The 24842-nt window shown below is 35.9% G+C and overlaps 1 protein-coding gene across 4 annotated transcripts in view; it reads right to left on the bottom strand.

The window, feature by feature from the left end:
• Nucleotides 1-24842, bottom strand: part of LOC148947082 (zwei Ig domain protein zig-8-like) — a 409223-nt gene that overhangs the window by 90087 nt on the left and 294294 nt on the right. For all 4 annotated transcript variants that reach the window (XM_089097251.1, XM_089097254.1, XM_089097253.1 and 1 more), the window contains one exon: nt 10278-10412. In XM_089097251.1, the coding sequence (XP_088953377.1) occupies nt 10278-10412 (135 nt within the window). The remainder of the gene's footprint in view (nt 1-10277; nt 10413-24842) is intronic.

Genomic DNA, 24842 nt, shown 5'->3' with positions numbered 1-24842 from the left:
AATTTTTGATGTTGCTCCTTACTTTCAGTTGAAAAACTTGTTTTTTTTTAATTTAAAAAATGCCATAGATTGCTCCCTAAAACAAAATAAATACCGGAAACGTTTGAGTCAGCTGTTGCAGAACATGTTTATAATTTTCCTCATCACAGTATTTTATTTGATCAAACAAAACTAGTAGATACGTCTGTAGGACTTTTACAAAGCTTCAGGGAAATTATAGAAATAAAAAAGATAATATATGGGGGTATTAGTATCAATAGAGATGAAGGGGAATTTAGAATCAATTCAATTTATAATAATTTAATTAAAAAATAGGTAAGATTTTCAACCAATACTGATTTTAATACTAGTTCTAAAACGAAAGATGACCTTGGGAACAAAGGTCAGAATGGGTTAAATGCTGGGACAAGTAAATGAACTGCAGCTAAGGTTGCAAGCAAACGAATCAGTTCAATTTATAATTTAAACATTGCTTGATGAACTTATAAGATTTATTTAGGGGTTATGGGCCGGTGGTTAGCTGACCTTTATTGTTTTGGTATAAGTATAAATATATTCTTCCTTTTTTTATAGATTACCTGTTATATACTGTGAGGAGGCGTGTTTGAGTTCAATTTTGTTTATACGCCAGTGAATGGAAGTGTTTATTTAACATGTGAGTTTTGTTTCCTATTTATTTATATTTTTCTTTTGTTGTTTTTTTTGTGTGTTTTTTTTTTTGTTTATTTTGATGTAAGTTAAGGTTTTTAAAAAGAACATTTTTTATTTAATTTTTTTCTTTTCTTTTTTTTCCGTTGAGAAAGGCTCCCGGACGTGGGGCCGAAATATTTGGAGTATTTTTGTTTAATTAAGTGTTCATTTTATTGTATTCACTGCTTTATAAAAATTAAAACCCGTTTTTCTTACTTAATTTTTCGTAATTTCTGATCGTTTTTTTTTACATAATACTGGGAAATGCGGCGCCCCCTTCATAGCAGTGTCCCTTCCCCATTAAAAATTCCTCCATGGAAAGATCCTCCCACGTACCCCACGACCCCCCCCCACTACCAGAAAAAATCCCTCCTGAAAACGTCTGTATGCTTCCCAATAACTAATACCATATGTAAACATTGGGTAAAGTTCAGAACTTCCAGCCCTTCCCCCGGGGACTGTGGGGGATTAACTCATGCTAAAAGACATAGTTATTAAGTTTTCGACCATGCTGAACAAAATAGCTATCTCAAAACTTTGATCGGGTGACTTTGGGAAAAAATGAGCGTGGGAGGGGGCCTAGTTGCCCTCCATTTTTTTGGTTACTGAAAAGGGGCACTTGAACTTTTAATTTCCGTTCGAATGAGCCCTCCCGCAATATCCTAAGACCACTGAATCGATACGATCACTCCTGGGAAAAAACAAACGAAAAAAAAAAAACAAAAAAACAAATAAACACGCATCCGTGATCTTTCTTCTGGCAAAAAATACAAAATTCCATATTTTTGCAGATAGGAGCTTGAAACCTCTACACTAAGATTCTCTGATACGCTGAATCTGATGGTGTGATTTTGATTAAGGTTCTAAGACTTTTAGGTTTCCACCTTTTTTGGAAAATCAGGCAAGTTTTCTCGGACACGTAACTTTTGATGGGTAGTACTAAACTTGATGAAACTTATATATTTAAAATCAGCATAAAAATCCGATTCTTTTGATGTATCTATTGGTATCAAAATTTTGTTTTTCAGAGTTTCGGTTACTATTGAGCCGGGTTGCTCCACGAACTGTTTGATCACAGTTTGTGCGTTATGATGGGAAATATTCTGATCCAGCCTTGGTTTCTAAAGGGGTACACCAAGGTTCAGTTTTGGGACCACTCCTCTTTCTTATTTATATTAATGACCTTCCTCCATCTCCCGACCTTGATTCCCACACTGTTTTGTTTGTAGACAATAGTAATTTTCTTGTGGTTGCTAATGATCTGCCCTCTGCTGTTGCTAAGGCTCATCTTCTGCTCAACCGTGTGTGTGATTGGTGTGAGCAGGACGAATGCTGTTGAACGGCTCGAAGAATAGCATTATTCATTTTCGAAGCCCATACCACATGTCTGAACCTTCCCCAAGAATCTTTGTTTTTTATGGTACTGATATAATTCCACAGTGCTTTGGTGTTTAGCTTCTCGGTGTGCATGTTGATTGTTTTCTTTCTTTCAAAACTCATATTTCCTATACACGTTCTATAATTTCTTGTCAAGTCTCTATGCTTCATCGTGCCAATCAATTTCTTCCTCCCAATGTAATGCTTTCTCTTTACTATGCATTTGTCCTTCCTTATCTTTCTTATTGTTGCACTGTATGGGTCAATACTAACCATTCTTTCCTTCGGCAACTTCGAACAACACAGAATAGAGCGGCGAAGGCAACTTTTCATCACCTAAAACTAGCTCATCGAGCCTTCAATTTCTCGCTTCCACCGAACATCATATCCTACTTTGATCGAGCATCAACACGGAAGTGCCAGACTTTGCTTCGGAGCTCTGTTCACCAATTTAGGCTGCCTAAAAAGGTATCCTCAGCGGTTCAGAGGTCACCAATTTATAGAGGAATTGCTCTTTGGAACTCTATTCCCAGTGAACTTTCTCTTATTAAAAACTCTTTTTCCCTTTGCAGAAAAATATTCTCTAAGCCTTGAAGGATTTTGCGATTGATACGAGGTCCTCCCCAAGCTATGCTTCTTGGGACCTCTAGTGCCTATGTGTATTTATGTAATTATTGTAGTATTTAATAAATTAAATTGAATTAAATTGAATTGGATTCCCCATTGACAGAGTTTTTTTCTTAGAAGATAGTTTGGCAGGGAAGGAAGATAAGCCACGATAATGACATAGGTCATATAGGGCTCTGAAACTTAGGTGCTTCGAAAGGCTGAGGAAGTTTGGTTAAATGTTTTCTAGGGGAAACGTCTGAGGATAGTGCCAGGTACTCGCGTATTGAACATTAAGTAGTACGAAAAATATGCTTCAATCCCTCTTTAAAAGACTAAAATGAAAGAAAGGTTAAGATTGGTAGGCTACGTTTTGCGGACGAAGAATGATAGATTGCCAAAGATTGTGCTTTATAGCCATCCATCTGGGGCTAAACTAAAGAAGGTCGTCCTGAAAGGAATCGAAAGAGGTCGTAATAAAGAATTGAAAGAAAATAGAACTTAATGAAAGGGATAAAAAATAAAGCTTTGAGTATGTTGAGGTGGAGGAGGAACGTGCGCAGTTGTCAGCCTCATGTGGCTTGATTCTGCAGTGAATTGTTAGTAGTAACAGAAGTTGTTGCAGGGACGTAGTCAGGCCGAATCTTGGACCGCCCGAGAAATCCTAAACTTTCTTGAATTTCTGGGTACTTACTATTCAAATTACCAAATAAATTGGTTTTCATCCTCCCCCTCCTCAGCCTGCTTACCGTAAGTGCCTGAGTAGTAGAGGTAGTAGTAGTGCATAAATGCTTAAGGGATTAACGACTTCATTGCTGCATACAACGCTAGAGAATTAAATCGCTAATCGCCGATAGACACAACCATGTTGACTTGGAGCAATAAAAGAGGCGTGATGTATTTATAACATATGTAGTTGTCATCGGTGGTCGACAAATTGTTAATGTTTGAATTTTTGCGGACGAAAAGCACTGTCAAATTTAAGTATTTTTTTTCCTTTTTTACAATTCATCATGGCAACATTGACAAAAATGTGAGACTGCCCTAAAAACTAAATAATTTTGAGATAACTATAAGAAACGCCTTAGGAAAGTGATATTTTGAAATGTAAATAGACCTAGGATGGCTTCAGGGAAAAAAAAATCATTTTAAAGTCCATGGTACTCGAAATATATCCATTTTTGTTTATGGGTCTAGTCCTTTATATTTTTCTCAATATTAAAAACTAATTAAAGCTCAACCAATCTCAATTTTTAGTCTAAATGGATTATTCTTAACCCAAAATACTTTTACTCAAAACGAATTATGGTGATTATTCAAGTTAAAATACTGGTAATTAGGGGGTTTACATAGTTGAGGTTGAATAATTCAGCAACTCAGTATACTTAGTATAATCCATTCAACAGACCATTCAATATAATTCAGTTGAATACTAAAATTCTTCAAGTTAAATTTGGCTTTTTTATTCAGCTAAAATTTAGCTTTTATTCACTTTAGATTCAATTTTTTAAGTTAAATTTCAGCTGAAATTTTTTAGTTAACAGTCAAAGAAATACTCAATTCAGTAAAATCAGCCCCAAAATAATTTTCTTTGATTACTGATATTGTTCAAATTCAAGCGAAAATATACATTTTTTTAACCTTCAAACAATTTCAAAATTAAGTTCAGGATTTTCTTCCTCTCGAAGATAGATTTGACCACCCCCTTAGATCCAGCTGACCATTTTACATCCTCAAACTTAAAGATCAGATATTTAAGTATTTCTTATTGCAATTGGATGCGAACTGTCCGACCAAACAAAACTTCTGGCTCGTGTTTCCTAATATTTAAAACAAAAGTTTTGGGACTCTTTGCTCCATAGGTTGACAAAACAAAACCTACAATATAAGCCTCTGGCAGCAAATTACGTCTCCCCAAGGTTTCAACGAAATGCTGCCGAGGATACCTCTTCAAAATCTGTATTATATCAAATTTATTTTACTGTTAGACATCTTTCGGTAAAAAAAAATTACAATTTAATTACTTTCTTCATTCTAAACAAAAAATCAAATTCTATAAATTTTCCAACTTGTCGGTAATTGTGGCTTAATAAAACGATAAATTCAATCCACTCCACAGGAAGTAATTTTTCCTTCTATTTTTTTTTCCTTCCAATGTAATTTTTTAATCCAGTCTACAAGCAATTTTCCTTTCCAATTTTCCTTTCCAATTTTTGTCTTTTGTTGTCTGCATTTTGCAAGGAAGCAGAGAAAGAGCCTTATAAGTGTAATTGTCTGTTGAAATATTAGACACACAATTTCTCTGTGGTTAACTTATAATTTTTGCCCTTTCTTGGTGAAAGGTGGCAAGAAAACAGAAGAAGAGCATGACAAGAGTCCGCTGAAGCAATAATTGGTCATCCAAATTTAGGCGCTTTTCCTATCAATGTCGTACCAAGGAGAGAAACAAAAGTTATTTTTTAGACTTTTGTGTTGAAAAGCGTGCTTCGATTCCATTGGCTTATTTTTGTGACGTACCTTTGTACGACAATCACGCTATTTCTTATTTCTATCCGTTTAAACGAGTGAAAAGCTCTCAAAACCTGCTAGTTCTTTTTTTGTGGAGTTGTAAACCAGTAAAAATTCCGGCAAAAAATATCGCACTCCTTTTTCAGGACAAAGAAAACGATATTTAAATCCTTTCTTAGATTACTAAGGCGAGCGGGTGATTTCTGTTTGTTTTAAGTTTGATTTTAGTTATTCAGTTTATTTTCTGGTCTTTTCAGGTTCCATCTATTTATCCATAGCCGGATCTGTTATCTTTTTGTTTGATGTTATTAGTCTCTTTAGTTTCTTTTCGTTTTTTTTTTCCTTTATTCAGTCTAGCAGTTTCTTTTCCTTTGAAGTTTAAATAAATTAGATGACTTTATCTTTTGCTCGTTTTAGGTTTCAATGTGGCTCTTTGCTTTCATTTGAAAAACAAATTGTTTTGGAAAATATTCTGAAAATTATATATTAGAAATTTAAATAGAGTTATATATATTATTAGAAATTTATTAGTGGGCACATAGTAAAAGTAGTAATGGTGGGATTAATCGTAACAGAATTGGTCGTGATAGAAGTATCGCACAATGCTGTTGAACTCTCATATATAATGCGAAATTAATCACCAAGTTTGGTGAAAACTAATCTCTACTTGTAAAATATGCCTAACGTGTTTTGAACGTGTAATAAATTTGTCAATAGTGGCCTCAGATTTATGACATGTACACTGTGACCTTAAAGGTTTCTAATGATCTACGTTGAATCAGTTGGGATAATGAGAGCTAAGTTGGGATAGCTAGGACACGTTCTGCGGATGAAGGATGACAGATTTCCAAGGATCATCCATTTCAGCCAACCATCTAAGGCCAAATGAAAAGCAGGTCTTCCCTGAACGGGATGAAAGAGGGTCATAATTACAGATTTAAGTTAAATTGGAACCTCTGTGGGTGGTTTGAGTAGATTGGCATAGAGGAGAAGCTTGCGGGGCCGTGCTGTTCTCAGGCGGCTTAGTCTGCAGTAAACTATTGGTTGTAGTAGCACTATTAGGTTGTTCCATAAGCTTCCTTGGGATGATCATGAGCTTAAATATTACAATACGTCTAAAAAAGTGAAGTTGACCTAATAGTTCATTTTAGTTTACGCTCCTTTTAGGATTCATTCATTCAATTGCTACTACTACTAACAGCTCACTGCAGCCCTAAGCCACCCGATGGCAACATGGCTACGAACGCTCCTCCTCCATTCCAATCTATTCAAAGCCTCCTCTTAAGACCCTCCCAGCGAAGTTCCAATTTCCCTTAAATCGTTCCTCATAACTTCCTCCCATCCATTTTGGGGAGGAAGAGGATGGGAGAGGGGGACTGTTTTGGATGAGGTTTTGGATAAGGGGGACTCTAGAGGGGAACAGAGGATTCAAGAATTTCACTTGGGATCATCAATATATTCAGCAGATAGGCGGACACTGGGAGCGTCTCTTCTGTAATTTCACCAGAATGAATTTTAGGATTGAAAAGCTTGCTAGGACGTCTCTTCAATTATCAGGTTCATGTGGAAAGATAGCTCTTTTGCAAATTTCCTTTTAGTTGAAATACGAATCTCATTAACCCAACGAGATCAATGGCACTCACACTGAAACCATAGATGGTACAGAAATTGAGATTTTCCCAAGCTTCAATAAGGCTTGTATTACTTAACCAATGCTTATTGACACCCAGGTGGATACATTCGGGAAGTACCGGGGCTTTTTTGCATATTTCACAGCATGGGAAAACTATGCGACGATAGATATCAAGCAACATCCGAGGTTATCATCATAATATTGGCCGGAGTCCGTTCTTTACAAGGTTGCAGTTATCGCTATCCTTATCGATGCAACGGTTCCATCTTGATGATTTAATAGAGATACGGTAACGGTTAATGTGGTGGCAGTTATACAGAGATGCTGCTGCTGATGATAATCAGATGACTTGATTTTAACCTCGGTAAGCCTATTATGATGAAATCTTAACAATGACAGAAAGATAACACTGACGAGAATATAAAATGGTAATGATGATGACACACTATTATTTTTCTTTCGTTACCCTGTTTTATGGTAATGACAATAACAGAACGAAGATGATAATGGTGAAATGATGACAATACGATGATGAGATTTTAGTAAATTAATTAAGACAATGATGTTAGCTATGAAGAAGGGTTCCCGTGCAACTTGATCATCGTTTAACTTCACCTCGCGCAATTCAACCCATTTGACCGAACCCTCGAGCAACTTATCCCCAGTTTAACTGAACCCTGGCTTAGCTCAACCTCCATGCAACTCAACCTTCGTTTAATGCAACCTCCGTTACATTCAAATCCCCATTCAGCTCAATCCCATTCAACTCAAAGCCCATGCAACTTACCCCTCATTCAGCTGAACCCCCATGTAAGACAACCCCGTTCAAGTCAACCGCAATACAACTCAACCCTCATTCAATTAAACCCCTTTTAAATTCCACCCTCATTTAAATCAACCCCACTTAACTAAATAAAACTCAAACCCTGTTTAACTCAACCCCTACTCAGCCCGTGTAGTTCAACCCGCAGGTTAGGTTGAGCTGCTTCAAAGGGGGTGGAGTTAAACAGGGTTTAGTTGCATGGGGGCTCATTGAAATGGAGGTCAAGTAAAAAGAGATTGACTTAAAGGGGGGTTAAGTTGCATGGGGGCTTAGGTAAATGAGGGTGGAATTGCACGGGGACTGAGTTGAATAGACTGAGGTGAATAGGGTTGAGTTTAATGTAAGGTGAGTTTCACGGTGGTTGAGTTAAATGAGATTGATTTGAATGGGCGTTGAGTTAAACAGGGGTTGAGATACATGGGAGTTGATTTAAACAGAGTTGAGTTAAAGGGGGGGCTCAATTGAATGAGCTCAGTTAAATGGGTTCAGTTGAACGGGGTTTAATTAAACTGGGGTTCAGTTACACGCACACCATGAAGAAGAAGCTTCACAGACAAAATTGCAGCAATAGGCAATATCCGTGGGATAAATGAACACTCTTAATTCTTCCATCATCCAGTTTTCTTCTCAGCATTTGCCTCTACCAAGCCTATTGCTGCTGTTAAAAAAAAACAAAAACAATCGCATTGTTTTCACAAACCCGATATTTTAGGGAATCGGAATTGAAAACTTGAAAGAAAACTTTTCGCAAAAAAAAATCGGAAAAAAATCAATAAATCTATCTGTTAATAAAATTTTCTAAATATAAAAAAAAACTTTTGTTTTATTGAAATATATCGTCTTCAGCAATATCTATCACTTTGATCATACATAAGAAAACCAAAGACGCAGTTTATAATGAATTCGTGCAAAGACTTGAAGAACGAGGACTAAAATCATGTTTAGCTAATAATCGTTTAGGTAATAATCGTCTAGGTAATAAACGTAATAATCGTTTATGTTAGTTGAGTTGCACGGTGGCTGAGTTAAATGGGATTGGTTTGGATGGGCGTTGAGTTAAACAGGGGTTGAGATACATGGGAGTTGATTTAAACGGAGTTGAGTTAAAGGGGGGCTCAATTGAATGAGCTCAGTTAAATGCGTTCAGTTCAACGGGTAACCAACAACTAACAGTTGTTGGTTACAAAAAAAAACTTTAAAAAGCACATCAAAAATTTGTTTATATTCATTTAAGTTGTGTTTTTGCAAATCGGACAAAGATTTTAAGGGGAGAGTTCAAACTACCCCCCTGGATACGGCCTTGTACCCTTTTTGAACTTTAAAAAGAAAATTCTGCTCTCTTTAATCGGAAAATGAAATTAACGTTTTTTAATGATGTAAGTTTCCTTTTAATCGGAGTACCTACTGCTTAGACAATAACGATACAGATGAAATATAAAGATGAAAAATAACGATAAAGATAAAGAAGAAGATGAAAGAAAGACAAATATTCTGTTTTATACTGAAATCCTTCCCAACTCTATTGCAACCATTAGAATTCTTGGAAGCTTTTAAATGTGGATAAACATCAAACGAGGAGAAAGGAAAAAGGAAGATGGAGCAAATCGAAATGAATCGCAACCATGATTTTTGCCTCACGTTTAGACGGTTGCATGGATACTACTTCAGAATATAAATGAAACTCTTTAAGGCTCTTGGGAATTTGCAAGATGAGGATAATAATAGGCTTTAAATTTAAACAAACTCTAGGAAGAGTTTGGAGAGGTATAAAATTCAAATTTATTTCAAATGCCGTTGCGCTACTGATAGCTATTTGTTCTTGATTTTTTTTAAAGGTTGTTTCCCTATGAAGAAAAATGTTGGCAATAGAAAACAAAACAGTATTGTCCCAAACTTTAAAGCTCTAGTATCAGGACAAGAATTGGAAAAATTCAATTTTTCCAAATTGGAAAAATTCAATATTCACCCAAATATTGGAAAAAACAGACCAAAAATACAAACCAACATAAATGAAAAAAAAACAACAAAAAATATAAAAATATAAAAATACTGTATTCGAGAGATTTTCGGTAAGCACCAGAATTAAGCACTAAATTTGCTTTTTCTGCTGTAATGTTTACAGTAAAGTATTTAAAAGATTCACTTGGAACAGCAGACACCGCTTGGAGGGTGTTCTAAAAATAGCACTTTTAAAATATAGAGTTTATACAAATATTCCACCAATAAATTAAGTATACTAAAAAGAAAAACTTAAACAAAGACGAAAGAAAGAGATAAAATTGCTACCAAGACTGTTGATGGTTTTATTCAGCAATGTAAAGGCTGGTGAGCCTCCTAAGCAGTGGCGGATCCAGGGGAGGGACGAGGGGGTGTGCCCCCTAACATAGTCTAAAGTAGTGTAATTTACTTAATTAACGCAAGTTTGCGCTAATTAAACTTACTCCTAACGCAAGTTTATCAGATCAACCTATTTTGCGCCCCCCCCCCTAAAAAATCATGGATCCGCCACTGCTGCTAAGAGAAAGAAAGGCGGAAAGAGAGAGAGAAAATGAAAGAAAGAGGGAGACAAATTTAAAGTTATGATTGCATAAAAAACAGATAAAAATGATTTCGAAAAAAAAAAATTTAAATAGATCTTACCTTTTCAACGATACACACTAGGCTAATCGTGGTACCTTTTTCAACATGAAAATCCCTTCCGCCCAAGATAAAAGCCTCTGACTCCGTCAAAGTTAAGTTGATTTCGTGTTTCAGAAGACCCCTTTCAGTAGGTACCTAAAAAATTTGAGGAGTTACAGCATTTTTATTCAGGCTGTGAAAGGCAATGCACCTTTTTTTGCCGACAGACCCCTTCAGTCGATCAAGAACGATTTTGACATTGTTCCTATCTCAACATTCGGTATTTGTATCATTGCCTCCTTTCTAAGCAAACTTACAATATAATACACTCTATAGTAAGGCAAGGAGAAAAGCGTGTTGGAGTCTATTTAGAGATAATTTTATCCATTAAAAAAAAAATAATGCCCCAGCCAAAATACTCGTAGAGACTTTTTTTAATCATCCCCAACAAAGATGGTGATAACCGTAAAAAGGATCTAGATCTAGTTCTTTAGGTCAAGTCCCCCCCACTGTAATTTTCAATGGCTGTCGTCTATCTCTGTGGAACTGACCAGATGCCGAACACCTTTGTTTGCGTTGTCCATTTACAGCATATTTGAATGTCGGGAAGTTTCCAGCTATTTCTGATAATAATCTACTGATTTTGAAATTAATACAAAAAAATACTGTATATAACATTTATATACAATAGACCCTATCACTATTAAATAATAAAAAACAAGTTTTTTTTAACTGAGAGTAAGGAGCGACATTAAAACTTGAAACGAACAGAAATTATTCTGTATATGAAAGGGGCTGTCCCCTTTTCCACACCATGCTCTTTACGCTAAAGTTTGACTCTTTCTCACAAGTCTATTTTTTTAAACAATAAAAACTTTAGCGTAAAGAGCAAGGGGTTGAGGAGGGAATAACCCCTTTCATATACGGAGTAAATTCTGTTCGTTTCAAGTTTTAATGTCGCTCCTTACTTTCAGTTAAAAAAAACATTTTTTTTTATTTAATTTTTGAACATTTTTGAATTAATGCAGCTTTTATTTTGGCTCGCCGTATATGAATAATTAAAATGAAATCTTCATATTAATTTTACATTTTTTTTGGCTAAATGGCTTTCTCGAAATTTTGATCTGACGTAACTTGCAAAATAACTTATGTATTGAACTTCTATATTGGTATATTTTTATTATGTAAATGAGGGATTCTCCCCCTAGTAAATACCTCACTCTTTACGCTGAAATTGGAATTTTATTCCAATTGTTTAAGAATGACCCTCTGAATCACAAAGGTCGTTTAATTAGAATAGATAGCTTTTTTGAAAGTACTAAACAAACTTTAGCGGGAAGAGCGAGGTATTGACCAGGAGGAAAGCCCTAATATACGTACTGATTTCTGTGTGTTTTAAGGTTTAATGTTGCTCCTTACTTTCAGTTGAAAAAACTTGTTTTTTTGTTTAACTTCTCATCGTTTTTTTTTTAAATAATGCTGAGAAATCCGGCGCCCCCTCATAGAAATATCCCTTCCCCTATGACAGTATCCTCCATGGAAAGATTATCCCACGTAGCCCCCTCCTCAGACCCCCCTCCCACCAGAAAAAATCCCTCTTGAAAATGTCAGCATACTTCCAAATAACAAATACTATACGTAAACAATGGGCAAAGTTCAATACTTGCAGCTCTTCCCCTGGGGACTGTGGGGGATTAAGTCATCCTCAAAGATATATTTATTAGGTTTTCGACTATGCTGATAAAATGGCTATCTCAATTTTGATCCGGTGACTTTGGGAAAAAATGAGCGTGGGAGGAGGCCTAGTTGCCCTCCAATTTTTTTGGTCACTTAAAAGGGCACTAGAACATTTAATTTCCTTTCAAATGAGCGCTCTTGCGATATTTTATGACGACTGGATCGATGCGATCACCCATGGGAAAAAAACAAATAACACACATCCGTGATCTTTCTTTTGGCAAAAAATGCAAAATTCCACATTTTTGCAGATAGGAGCTTGAAATCGCTACATCAGGGTTCTCTGATAAACTGAATATAATGGGTTCATTTTCATTAAGATTTTATTCCTTTTAGGGGTAGTTTTCCCCTTTTTCGAAAATAAGGCACTTTTCTCAGATGCGTAACTTTTGATGGGTGAGACTAAACTTGATGAAATTTAAATATTTGAAGTTAGCGTAAAAATCCGATTCTTTTTATGTATCTACTGGTATCAAAATTCCGTTTTTTAGAGTTTTGGTTACTATTGAGCCGGGTCGCTCCTTATTTACAGTTCGTTACCACGAAACTGTTTGAAAGACTAGTTAAGATATTGATAGTAAAGCAATATTTAAATAAAAACGAAAAGTTTTGACTCGTTGAGAGTTCCTCTGGTAGTGCATACGTGGAATCCCCCCCCCCACATTTTGTTTTTATCTGCAAATAATAGTATCTGAGACCACGACAGCATGACAAAACAAGAAAACATTGGACAACGAAGAAAAACGAAATAATTCACAGCGAGTGTACAAAAGAAGAAAAATGGGAAGAAAATGAAAAAGATAGTAAGAAGAGTTCCGAAATTTTCTGAGTTTTTTTTTCATTTTTCTTGTTTTCCATTGGCTGTAAATGGCTTCACTTCCCTTCTTTGTTCTAGGTTTTCTTCTATCTTGTCAGCTCCTTCTTGGTCAGGTATCAGCTATGACATTTTATGAGACTAATTCTTTTTTTGTCAATATAATATTTATATGTGTGCCCAACATTATTTTTCCTTCCCAACATTATTTTATCCCGAAATTATTTTTTCCTCCTTCTGAAAAAATTATTTTTCAAATGTTTATTGTACTGACCCCGTCCCTGACTGCTTATACCTCATGAGAATTTTTTTTTTTTTTTACAAAGTGAATAAAAAGGTATTAAACTAATTTAAAATTACTTAAGTTCGAAAGAAACACCTTGGGACCATTTCTTATCAAATAGTATTTTCTCTTTAGCTATTTTTCCTTTAGATAAGTTTTTCCAGGGACATTTACCCTAGAAATTGCCCTAGTATTAGGAATTCCACAGAGAAGCTATTACCAAATGTAATTCTTTTGTTCCTAAAAATTCTTCTGATTACACAATTCTTTTCTTTTGGAAATAATTTTTACTCCTGATAACATAGGAATAAGCTCTCCTTAACCCGCTTTTCCGCCGTCGTAACAAACATTGTAAGCTAACTATTTTATTTAAATTACGCTGCTTGCGCTTTAATAATTACGTTTTTAGTAATTACGTTTATATTTTTTTAATAGTTAACCCTAACCAGAAATCATTAGCCAACAGTGCAAGCAAATTAATTTATCAAATCGAATCGCTGTTGCAGAGCGTAACTAGAAAATTTAAAAATTTTCAAAAATTGAAATTTGAAAATTTTTGTAATTTTCAAAATTGAATCCTACTTCTTCCTGATCCTCTAAAGAAAGCAGGATGACTAGTGCCTGAGCTAGAAAACTCGATAAAAAGGTGATGAGTGCTAGTATATCTTACAGTTAATTTTTTTTGTATATTTCTTACCAATCAAACAGTTCACGGTAACGAACTGTAAGTAAGTAGTGATGCGGCTCAATAGTAACCGAAACTCTAAGAAATATAGGCTTGGTAACAACGGATTCACCAAAAAAATCTAATTTTGATTCTGATTCAGAATATATAAAATTTATCAAGTTTAATACTACCCATCAATAGTTACGAACCTGAGAAAATTTGCTCAATTTTCGAAAAAGGAAGAAAAAATCCAAAACATCAAGTGATCTTAATGAAAATCAGACCATTAGGTTCAGCATGTCAGAGAACCTTACTGTAGTGGTTTCAAGCGTCCTGTGTCTTGAGACATTATTTCTAACTTTCTGTTGCGAAAGGCTATTCTGCTATTCAATTGTTGACTATAATATTTTGCTAACGATTTTTGTTAGCTCATAGAGCCAAAGAGTATGGGTAGTTTACAAAAGTGGAAGCTCGCGTTGGTAAGAAAAAAACAAAAAAACATCAACACTATCTAGTGTTTGGTGTTTCTTGACATTTTTTCAAGCTTTGTAATCGCATCCCTTTTGGAAAATGAGATCTAATACTTATTTCTATGCTAATTTTACCAACTAAACCAATTTGACTAAATTTTCCCTAATATTAGGTTGAGAAAATGCCAAGAAACGCCAACAGTATATGACGCTGAGGATTATTGTTTTCGTCGGTACCAGCGCCAGTTCCCACTCTATTGAGTTACCCATACTGTTTACATCTGGGTTGCAGTGGTAGCTAGCAACCTAGTAAGAAACGATCACGTCCAATGTTAAGAAATATAAAAACCCATAACTCCATAAAATAGAGAGTAGAATGCATCTATGGAATTCCATGGAAGCTCTACACCTTTTCAAAGAGAGTGAATATCCTCTCATACCAATACGTACTTGGTACCTTTCTAAGCAAAGTGGGCAAAAACGTTTTGAAACTATAGTCCAGATTGTACAACACAACCAGACTAGTTTTTGAGACAACATCCATTTTTTTAGGGCCGTTCAGAGAGTGCGGAAGGAGGTTACTCCATATACGGTAACTTGATTAGTAATTGGATTCGAATAAAAGAAGTGATTTTCATTGCAATTCATATTAGTAAGAGAATGAAATTCAGAGAGAATAGTTTATTTAAGACGATATTATTAGAGAAAAAGCGTGGAGCATGTAAACTATTGGAGGTTGATGGTGGAGCCAACAGCAAAGATATATGAGTACCAAACGTAGCTGTGGAAATAACAGGAGGCTGTAAACTATGCCTTGAATGGGATGATATGTATGCTAGATATGTGATATCATTGAGCAAGTTTAAAATGGAGAAGCAATTATGTTTTGCTGCGAAACTGAACATTATGCATATAAATAGACTTCAGGCAGCATTAGATACCCTAGTGAAATATATTGATGAAAACAAATCGAATCTGTGATTATTATTGTTGTACTCATGCTAAATAAAACTGTTTCTAAATCAAAGATATTTTTCTTTCTATAGTAGACTAGCGTGTATTTTTTTAAGAGTAGAAAAAAAAATCTGGTTAGTCTGAAGTTGGTTGTGAGAGTGTTAGGACTAAAAAAATAGATAGATTTGAGAAAGAGCAAATCATGGGGAATCTTGTGTTTATGGGAAAACGTTTGATTCTAGATGATGATTTTCTAGAGTTGTCTGTTAAAAGGAAGATATTTTCTCAGGGAATGCTTGTCGATATAATGAAAACTGATTCTCCGTCATTAGACTATTGCATGAAGCTTTTACGCTGTGGTCCAAAGGCATTTACCCAATTTATTGACATATTAATCATGGCAAAGCAAAATGATATTGTGGATATGCTTTTAAACACTAGTTTAAAAATTTAAGACTTTTTTCTCATTAGAAAGATGGAGTTATAGGATGATTTATTCTTCTCCCTCTTTCTCTCTATCCCACTCAATTTGTTGTTGCTAGCTCAGTTTCATTATGGCAGTGAGAGTGTCAACTCATAAAAAAATATTCTTTACATGTCCACTATGAATGCATACACAGAGAAGTTGGTCATCATTCGAGAGTTGTACAATGATTGATGAGTATGATGAAAAGTGTAGATAATGCAACCCGTATACATTCACTAGAGGATATGCTGTATAAATTAAAGGTTGTACCTCATTTCTTAAAGTGGTGTGTGACTCTCATCCTAGAGGGAACCTATGCTCCAATTGCCACTATGATAAATGCAATCAGTGGGAGAATACATATCCTGGTATGATTGGATAGAATCCTAAGTGTGATTTTAGTTTATTGCTAAGAGATTGGTATCGTCGTGGCTTTAGATTGTTCTCGGAGGAGGAACCGGTTCAGCGATTCAACTGTTGGAACAATAAAAGAATTTGGTTTCTACGTCATCGTTGTGAAGACAATGGCTACTATGATTATAAGCCCACTGATTTTATTTGGCTGTGACGGAATGTGATTTACCACTTGAGAACACTGTTTGTGACAATGCTTCAAATAAACAAATTGAAACATGTGAATTCTACGAAATGAATGAGAATAGTATCATTGACTATACAAAGAGATATGATAAGAGTGAAGTTACCCTCTATTGTAGAAAATGAGACCCTGACATTGCAGCACATCAGGATCAATATAATGAGAATTCAGATAATCTGCCTGCAATAGTTGTTCTTTAAAAATACCTTTATCTAGTGGAAGACGGAATCTATGAATTAGAAAAGCCGTTTTAACCATGTACATACATTTTTCATTTGTTAATAAACAGTTTCAAATAAATTCTAATCAAATGTTATTCGTAGAGCACTAAAATGAATATTAAACACGCTTTTAAGTATATTTTCCACTAGAAAGTCGCTCAATCGAGGTAAATCAACGTAAATGTTGAGAAACTGGTTGTAGGTATAGTCGCGACATCGGAACATGAAAAAGACTAGTGCATGAAAGCCACATGTCTTAGTCGTTAAATCCTATACTCTCCTTTGATTTTGAATAATAGTTTTCCCATGGCTTTAAATAAAGTTGCTGATGTGTGGAGGGTAGAATTTATACGATAGGCCAAGAGGATCAAAAAAATCAATATTCTTCGCTGTTTGAAAGATGCATAGCCAATGGCCTGTCTTCAAAGTCGATGGACTGCTATTAACAATGATTAGGGTATTGTTCACACTTGGAATTTTTTCAATGAAGTCCGATGGTATGCAATAGGACTTGTACTGGGACATGTATGGATCCATATTAAATACGTTGATTATTTGGTTTGTGTTCATGGTGCTAGGTCTAGTAGAACACTGCCGTCGGGTGTGATTTCCCAATAGGGTTCAAATTGACTCAATGATATTAGCGGGATGCTCTCAGTCAAAGCATCGGCAAATGTACGCTCTAAACGTACATTTCCTGTTCGCACTATGCTCACATCCTGGGTCCCCGACAAGTCCAAAACAATTACACCATGATTTTTTGAAAACATTGAATCGGTTATTCCATTTTCAAATAGTTGGGAGTTATGATCTAGGGATTTAATGGTCAATTCATACAGACCTCCATTGGATTTTTTGTCAAATGACAGAGTGTACAGTGGAATACCATTCACTTTGCACATAAGGCTAGATAGACCGAAAAAATTAAAACAATGGGGGGATTCAGTCCAGGATCCAACGGCACTGCCACTCTTCACAAAGGCCAACGCGAGTTTTGATGGGATTTCTCCATTGGTAAATGAAGAATCGGTATAGCTAAGAGAGCCGGAGGCAATGTGACGTTGATTGGTGATTGTATGGGGGACAAGAAGTTTAATGTTGTTGCCATTGGCTCTTAGCTTTTCCACTGCCAATGCGACAGAGCTCATAACCTGTTGTTTTCGGACGTGGAGAATTGCCGATGTGATAATGACATTTGCATCGGGTGCTGCAGGAAGTGTTTTTCTCAAAATAAAATTCGACGGGGCTAGTTGCAACTTTATGTCAATCTTGACATTGGGGGGTAACCATTGGGATATATTGAATATCTCATGATTTAATTTTCCAACCAGATGATACTCCTGGGTCACTGCAGTAGTCAACTCACCGTCAGTATCTACATCTGATCGATATTCATAGCCCAATGATTGTCCTCTAAACTCCTTATATGCCTTTGGTGTCATCATCATAAATTGTATGTAGCTTGCATAGTTGGATAAGTTATTGCTAGTGCTCACCAATATTCCATTAATAAATACATTAATTCGTTTGAACAAGTTGTGTAGAATACAGTTTTCGTAGGAGAGACCATCGCCAGCAGTTGGAGTTGTATTATCTGACTTTTTCTTCACCGCATCATTTAAATCAATAAATGTTTATGACAAATCAATGACATAGTCTTCATTGGAAAATATTTGAAAGTGTATATTTTCCGAGAGGGGTTGTTGGGGATGAAATTGTTCATATTAGCCATACTTCACACTGACATCAACATTTTCAGCATTGAACAGATTCAATGACGAACTGATTGATGGATGCGATTCCTTGTGAGGGAGATAAGTCATCTTAAGAGAAGAAATTCTTCTTTGATCTAACAATCTTTTTCTTTTTCTTCTGCTTATTGGTCTTCTTTGTTTTATTTCTCCAAGTCCTTGTTGATGTCCTTCGCCTCCCGACTGGGTAGAGACTGATGAGTGACTGACGCGCACGCATCCTTTTCAATCCCTCCCCATTTTGCTGAGATTTTAATTGCTCACCGACGGCTCTTGCTGAAGATATAATATTTTCCTTAACACTCTCGTTGAAATTCTTACCCGACCCCCAGTCCTGTAGTGTTGAGGCAGCAAAATTTTATGCAGCAGGTACAAGATATTTTCTGGCAAGGGGTAGTGCAGAACAAAAGAGCCTAGCAAACCAGCTACCAAGACCATAGCCAGACATTGTAGTTCGCCCCTTGTAGTAGTCCAATCCATTGCCTATTTGACGTAAAATCAGAGCACCAACATAGCAATCGATATCGGGACAGACAAATGGAATTCTTCTATTGTTCATTTTAGGAGGTGGGGTCATCGACGATGGGTCGAAAATGACATGTAATCACTGCTAAACCTTTTGTTATTGCTAGATGATCAACCAATTCACTTCTTAGTGTTAACTGACTGAGTTCCAAATACGAAGTGCTTACAGGAACATACTGAAGATGCTTTATGTTATAGTGATGAACAAGTTCATGGGTTGTTTTTTGTTCAAGAACACATAGGTGGAGGACATTTGAATTACCAACTATTGACGTTTCCACAAAAGATGCATAGAGAAATATGCAAGAGTCCGAGGCGAAACCAGGTGGATAATCAGCAAAAATAACTTGATCCATCCCGTAAACAGTGCCAGCGTTTTTCCCACTGATCATAGTCTATTTAAAGCCAAGAATGTCTCACATATTACCTCACAAACTAATCATTTCAGCGTCAACCGGTTAGGTAGTGTCACTCCTATCGTGTTAAAATGACTAATTAGTATACACGGTACCAGTCCTGCGATATGAGATTTTTCTATTGATTTTACAACACAAATCTGTCATATTATCATATTCAATATATTTCAAAATGATATGTGGATATTCGTTAAATTTAAGTGCTTCAACCCATTCATACTCGACAAAGAGTGACCAATTGAATGGTATAACTTTTATGTCATACACACGATCCATTCTCAGGATGTCATAGGTATTTTTGAGAATACAGTCGACAAGAGCCACTTCATACTTTCCGTCATCGAATTTGATGAAGGGGGAGAAATTCGTCCAAAAATCACTTGTTTTATTCAAGTCATTGTAGAGAGGATTGGGAACGTTGGACATAAACGTTACATAGAAATCATTGGGCATTGTCAATATCTTCAACACTGATCCAAGAATCAAAATCAGAGTTGCATCCTAGCCACCGAACAAGTAACTGTTTCCTACCCCTGTGAGTACGAGTCTTTAATATCTTTTCAATTTGATAGATTTCACTATTATTTTTAACTTTTTGTAGTTCATAGTCATAAAAGCCGCCGAGAATTTTTTCATCTTTGGTATCACGCAAACGATAAGTTATAGGTTTAGTGTCTAGGATTTTTGCCACTTTAAAAAGTTCTGTGGACCACAAGTAATTACCATTTTCAAAAACATTAGTTGTTCTATTAATTCGAACAGTATCACAAACATTAAATTTTTTCTTCTTGACAATCGTTTCATTGGAATATTGTTTAAGAAAGGTATCAATTGTATCATAATCAGAATGATGAACTTCCGTTGGGGTTGAATTGGACAATGATCGATGAGGTCGTTGATTATAAATCAACATGATTTTATCTAAATCATCAATAAAAGCAGATTTATTTTTCAATGTACAATATCTTAAAATTAAAAGTCGAATAGTTATTATCAATCTTTCGGCCAATGCAGCCTTTATAGGACTCTGACTGTGATAGAGCAGTGTATTATATTTCGATAGTACTTTTGCAACATGGGGATTAATACATTTACTACTACGATGTGTTTGAATTTTTTTATATGAATCCTGTTCGAGAATACTTTCAACGGCTTGAGCAACTTCAACACCTCTCTTTGACCGGAAAGGAATGGCATTTTCATAGTGACTAAAAACATTGATTGCAAGTAGAATGTACTTGTACGGTGTATTGTGACGTCTTTGAATCTCATCTTGAGTTAAGAGATCTGCTTGATTAAATATGCAATGGGAAAAATGCTTCATTTTTTCGATATTGATTTGCACGATGTCTGTGACGTTGATGCAATTCGTAACTTCATTCATTTTTAAGATAGTATAGTGAACTTTTAGTGGGAGAGCTCATAAGTTTAAGGGGCATTGTTGGTGAGCTTAAACTTCCCACTTTGGCAGTATTTTCATATAACACTTTTCAAAACTTCAACCATTTTGAATGTAAACACGTAGTGTAACGTCCGCTACCATTTTGTATACTAGTGCTTGGCGGTGGTGGTGACGTTGACTTGATATGTCTTCGCTTTTGTCTAGCCATCAGTGGTGTGCTGCTCCTCCTTCTCACCTTTGTCAAGTTTCCACTAGGTGTGCAAGTATTTTCCAAGATTGATTTAAAATCTTCTTCTTCTTCTTCATTTTCATATTTTAATAGTGTTGAGGGTGCATGCTCGTTTTTTTCTTTTTTAGAATTTGTCTATTGCTAATAAGGCTTTTGGGGAAGTTTAATGTATTTTGAAAGTGGTATAGATGAGCGTCAAATGATAATAGTCCTTTACGATTTGTAACCATGTCATAGACTAAATAAAGTAGGTTATAACTGTTGCCCTGAACTATAATCCCCTTTCCGTTGCTATTAACTAAAATATGATGTTTAACACTTTCAACTATACATGTTATGAGTTATGTAAGTTGCTTCCTCAATTGTTTGGGGCTTGAATATCGAATTCTCGCAAATAATTTATAGAAATCATCCGTCTTTAATTGTGTTCCAGCACCAGCAGCAGCAGTAGCAGAAGCAGAAGAATCCTCAGGAGATGGTTCTTTTTTGCGATCAATACCACTGGCCTTCACACGATAGGGCTTATTTTTGTCCACTCGGCGAAGTGCTTCTTGAAGTAAAAGCAGTTTTTTATCATCCTCAATATTCTCGTTGTCAATGAATTTACCCAGATTTTTCTCAAAGTGTTTCACGGGTGAGAGAGCAAGTTCTATTGGAGTCAATTTATAGGGTTTGGCCATTCTCTCTCTAGAGAAAACTGTTTACAGGTCCTGAAATTATTGGTAGTAAAATTGTGAAAAAGCTACCGCCCGCCTGAAGAAGACGTTTCCTTTTTAAATTCTTTCCTTTGTTTTTAGAGGCCAATGTACGTACAATGGAGCGATGTTGCTTTGCCTGTTGCTTAACTACTTCTGGCAGTTGACAAAATATAAGTACCAGAAAGAATAAATTCGTTTTCAATGTTTTTATCGGATACATCACATAACAGTCATATAATCCAAGTTCTGTTCATTTTGACTTCATGCGTCGTTACGCTGAATTTAGGTTAGACCGGTTATAGATGGCAGCACACCCGCCCAGACACACAGTCACAGTGAGAGATATATTCAAAAAGTTGATTTAATTTAGGTTTACTTAGAGTGGCCAGAAATGCATTGGAATAAGCAAACACCCGCCCAGACACAAAGGCAAAAAGATTGAGAGAGATAAAAACACATACAAATACGTAGATTTAGAAAAAAAACCGAGACAGACATGGAGTGTACCCCGCGACGGCGCATACATCGTGAGAGAGATATGAAACGTCGACATAGCTTTATTTAATTTTATTAGGGTTAATTTAAATTAGTTTACGTGCGCGCACGTAACCTAGTCTAAATTAACCTTAAAAAATGAAATAAAGCTATATCGACTTTGCATATCACCCGTGCCCCAGCCATTTAAACATTTGCCTCTCAATTACTTGGACTATCTGTCTTGGCTTTTCTCTGTTTACAATTACTCAGCCCAGTCTTGATGCATCCTATGCAACCTATTGCCCAAAATACTTGATAACTTCAATTCAAAAAACGTATCCGTCGAAAAGACGTATCCATTCAACGTCACCACCACCGCCAACCACTAGTATAAGAAACAGTAGTAGTCGTTAAACAACTTGTTTAAGTTAAAAATTTTTGAAATACTGAAACGTGTTTATGAAAATATTGGCCAAGCTGGAGGTTGTAGTTCCCCCACCACTTTTTGAAAGGTCACTGGTGTTTCAACTAAAAGTGTACAAGAGTATCTAAAAATAAATTAAGTAACACTCTACATCGAAATCACAGGCTTCGTGCTAATCATTATCGAAAAACTGAAGCCTTTTTCCCACTGCACATAATGCAAGCAGGTCTCTTTACCCTAGATGAGATTTAACAGCGTCACCATACACCGTACAAGCAAATTCTACCTGCAATCAGTGCTTTTAGTCGCTATGCGCACGCCATTCCATTGCGGTCAAAGAGAGGTGTTGAAGTTGCTCAGGCCATTGAAAGTATTCTCGAACAGGATTCGTATAAAAAAAATTCAAACGGATCGCGGTAGTGAATTTGTTAATCCCCACGTTGCAAAAGTACTATCGAAATATAATACACTGCTCAATCACAGTCATAGTCCTATAAAGGCTGCATTGGCCGAACGATTGATAAGAACTATTCGACTTTTAATTTCAAGATATTGTACACTGAACAATACATCTGCTTTTATTAATGATTTAGATAAAATCATGTTGGTTTATAATCAACGACCTCATCCATCATTGTCCAATTCAACCCCAACGGAAGATCATCATTCTGATCATGATACAATTGATAGCTATTTTAAGCAATATTCCGATGAAATTATAGTCAAGAAGAAAAAATTTAATGGTGGTGTCGTTGTTGGAATTAATAGAACAACTAGTGCTATTGAAAAGAATAATTACTTGCGGTCCAGAAAACTTTTAAACGTGGCAAAAATCCTAGACACTAAACCCATAACTTATCGTTTGCGAGATACCAAAGATAAAGAGATTCTAAGCGGTTTTTATGACTATGAACTACAAAAAGTTAAAAATAATAGTGAAATCTATCAAATTGAAAAGATATTAAAGACTCGTACTCAAGGGGTAGGAAACAGTTACTTGTTCGGTGGCTAGGATACATCTCTGATTTTGATTCTTGGATCAGTGTTGAAGATATTGACAATGCCCAATGATTTCTATGTAAAATTTATGTCCAACGTTTCCGATCCTCTCTACAATGACTTGAACAAAACAAGTGATTTTTGACGAAACTCTCCCCCGCCACAAAATTCGATGACGGAAAGTATGAAGTCGCTCTTGTCGACTGTATTTTCAAAAATACCTATGACATCCTGAGAAAGGATCGTGTGTATGACATAAAAATTACACCATTTGATTTGTCACTCTTTGTCAACTAAGAAAGGGCTGAAGCAATTAAATCTAGCGAATATCCACATGTAAAATTGAAAAATATTGAATAGGATAGTATGACAGATTTGTCTCGTACTATCAATAGAAAAATATCAAATCGTAGGAATGGTACATTCCGTTTTGATTATTAATTGGAAAACGATAGGATTTACATTACCTAACCGGTTGAAATTGAAATAATTATTCTGCAGGATAATCTGAGAGTCGTTCATGGCTTTAAACCGAATCTGATCAATGGGGAAAACGCTTGTACCGTTTACGGGATGGATCAAGTTATTTTTGCCGACTATCCACCTTGTTTAACCTCAGACTCTTGCATATTTCTCTATGCATCTTTTGTGGAAACGTCAAGAGTTGGTAATTCAAATGTCCCCCTCCTACGTGTTCTTGAAAGAAAAACCACCCATGAACCTGTTCATCACTATAATATAAAGCATCTTCAGTATGTTCCTGTAAACATTTCGTATTTGGAACTCTCAGTTAAACACTAAGAAGTGAATTGGGTGATCCTCTAGCAATAACAAAAGGTTTAGCAGTGTTTACATGTCATTTTCGACCTATTGTCGGCGACACAACCTCCTAAAATGAACAATAGAAGAATTCCATTTGTCTGTCCCGATATCGATTGCTATGTTGGTGCTCTGAGTCCACGTCAAATAGGCAATCGATTGGAATACTACAAGGGGCGTACTGCATTGTCTGGCTATGTTTTTTGTAGCTGGTTTGCTAGGCTATTTCGTTCTGCACTACCCCTTGCCAGAAAATATGTTGTACCTGCTGCATCAAATTGTGCTGCCTCAACACTACAGGACTGGGGGTCGGGTAAGAATTTCAACGAGAGTGTTAAGGAAAATATTAGATCTTCAGCAAGAGCCGTTGGTGAGCAATTAAAATCTCAGCAAAATGGGAATGGATTGAAGAGAATGCGCGCGCGTGATTCACTCGTCAGTCTCTACCCAGGCGGGAAGCGAAGGACATCAACAAGGACTTTGAGAAATAAAACAACGAAGAATAATAAGAAGATGAAAAAGAAAAAGATTGTTAGATCAAAGAAGGATTTCTTCTCTTAAGATGACTTATCTCCCCCACAAGGAATCACATCCATCAATCACTTCCTCATTAAATCTGTTCAATGCTGAAAATGT

This window comes from Artemia sp. Qi Xiang Cuo, chromosome 11 (genome assembly GCF_049724085.1).
Source record: "Artemia sp. Qi Xiang Cuo chromosome 11, ASM4972408v1, whole genome shotgun sequence".
Classification (NCBI taxonomy): domain Eukaryota; kingdom Metazoa; phylum Arthropoda; class Branchiopoda; order Anostraca; family Artemiidae; genus Artemia; species Artemia sp. Qi Xiang Cuo.
The sequence above is the reverse complement of the archived record's forward strand: the minus strand, read 5'-3'. Positions and strand labels throughout refer to the sequence as shown.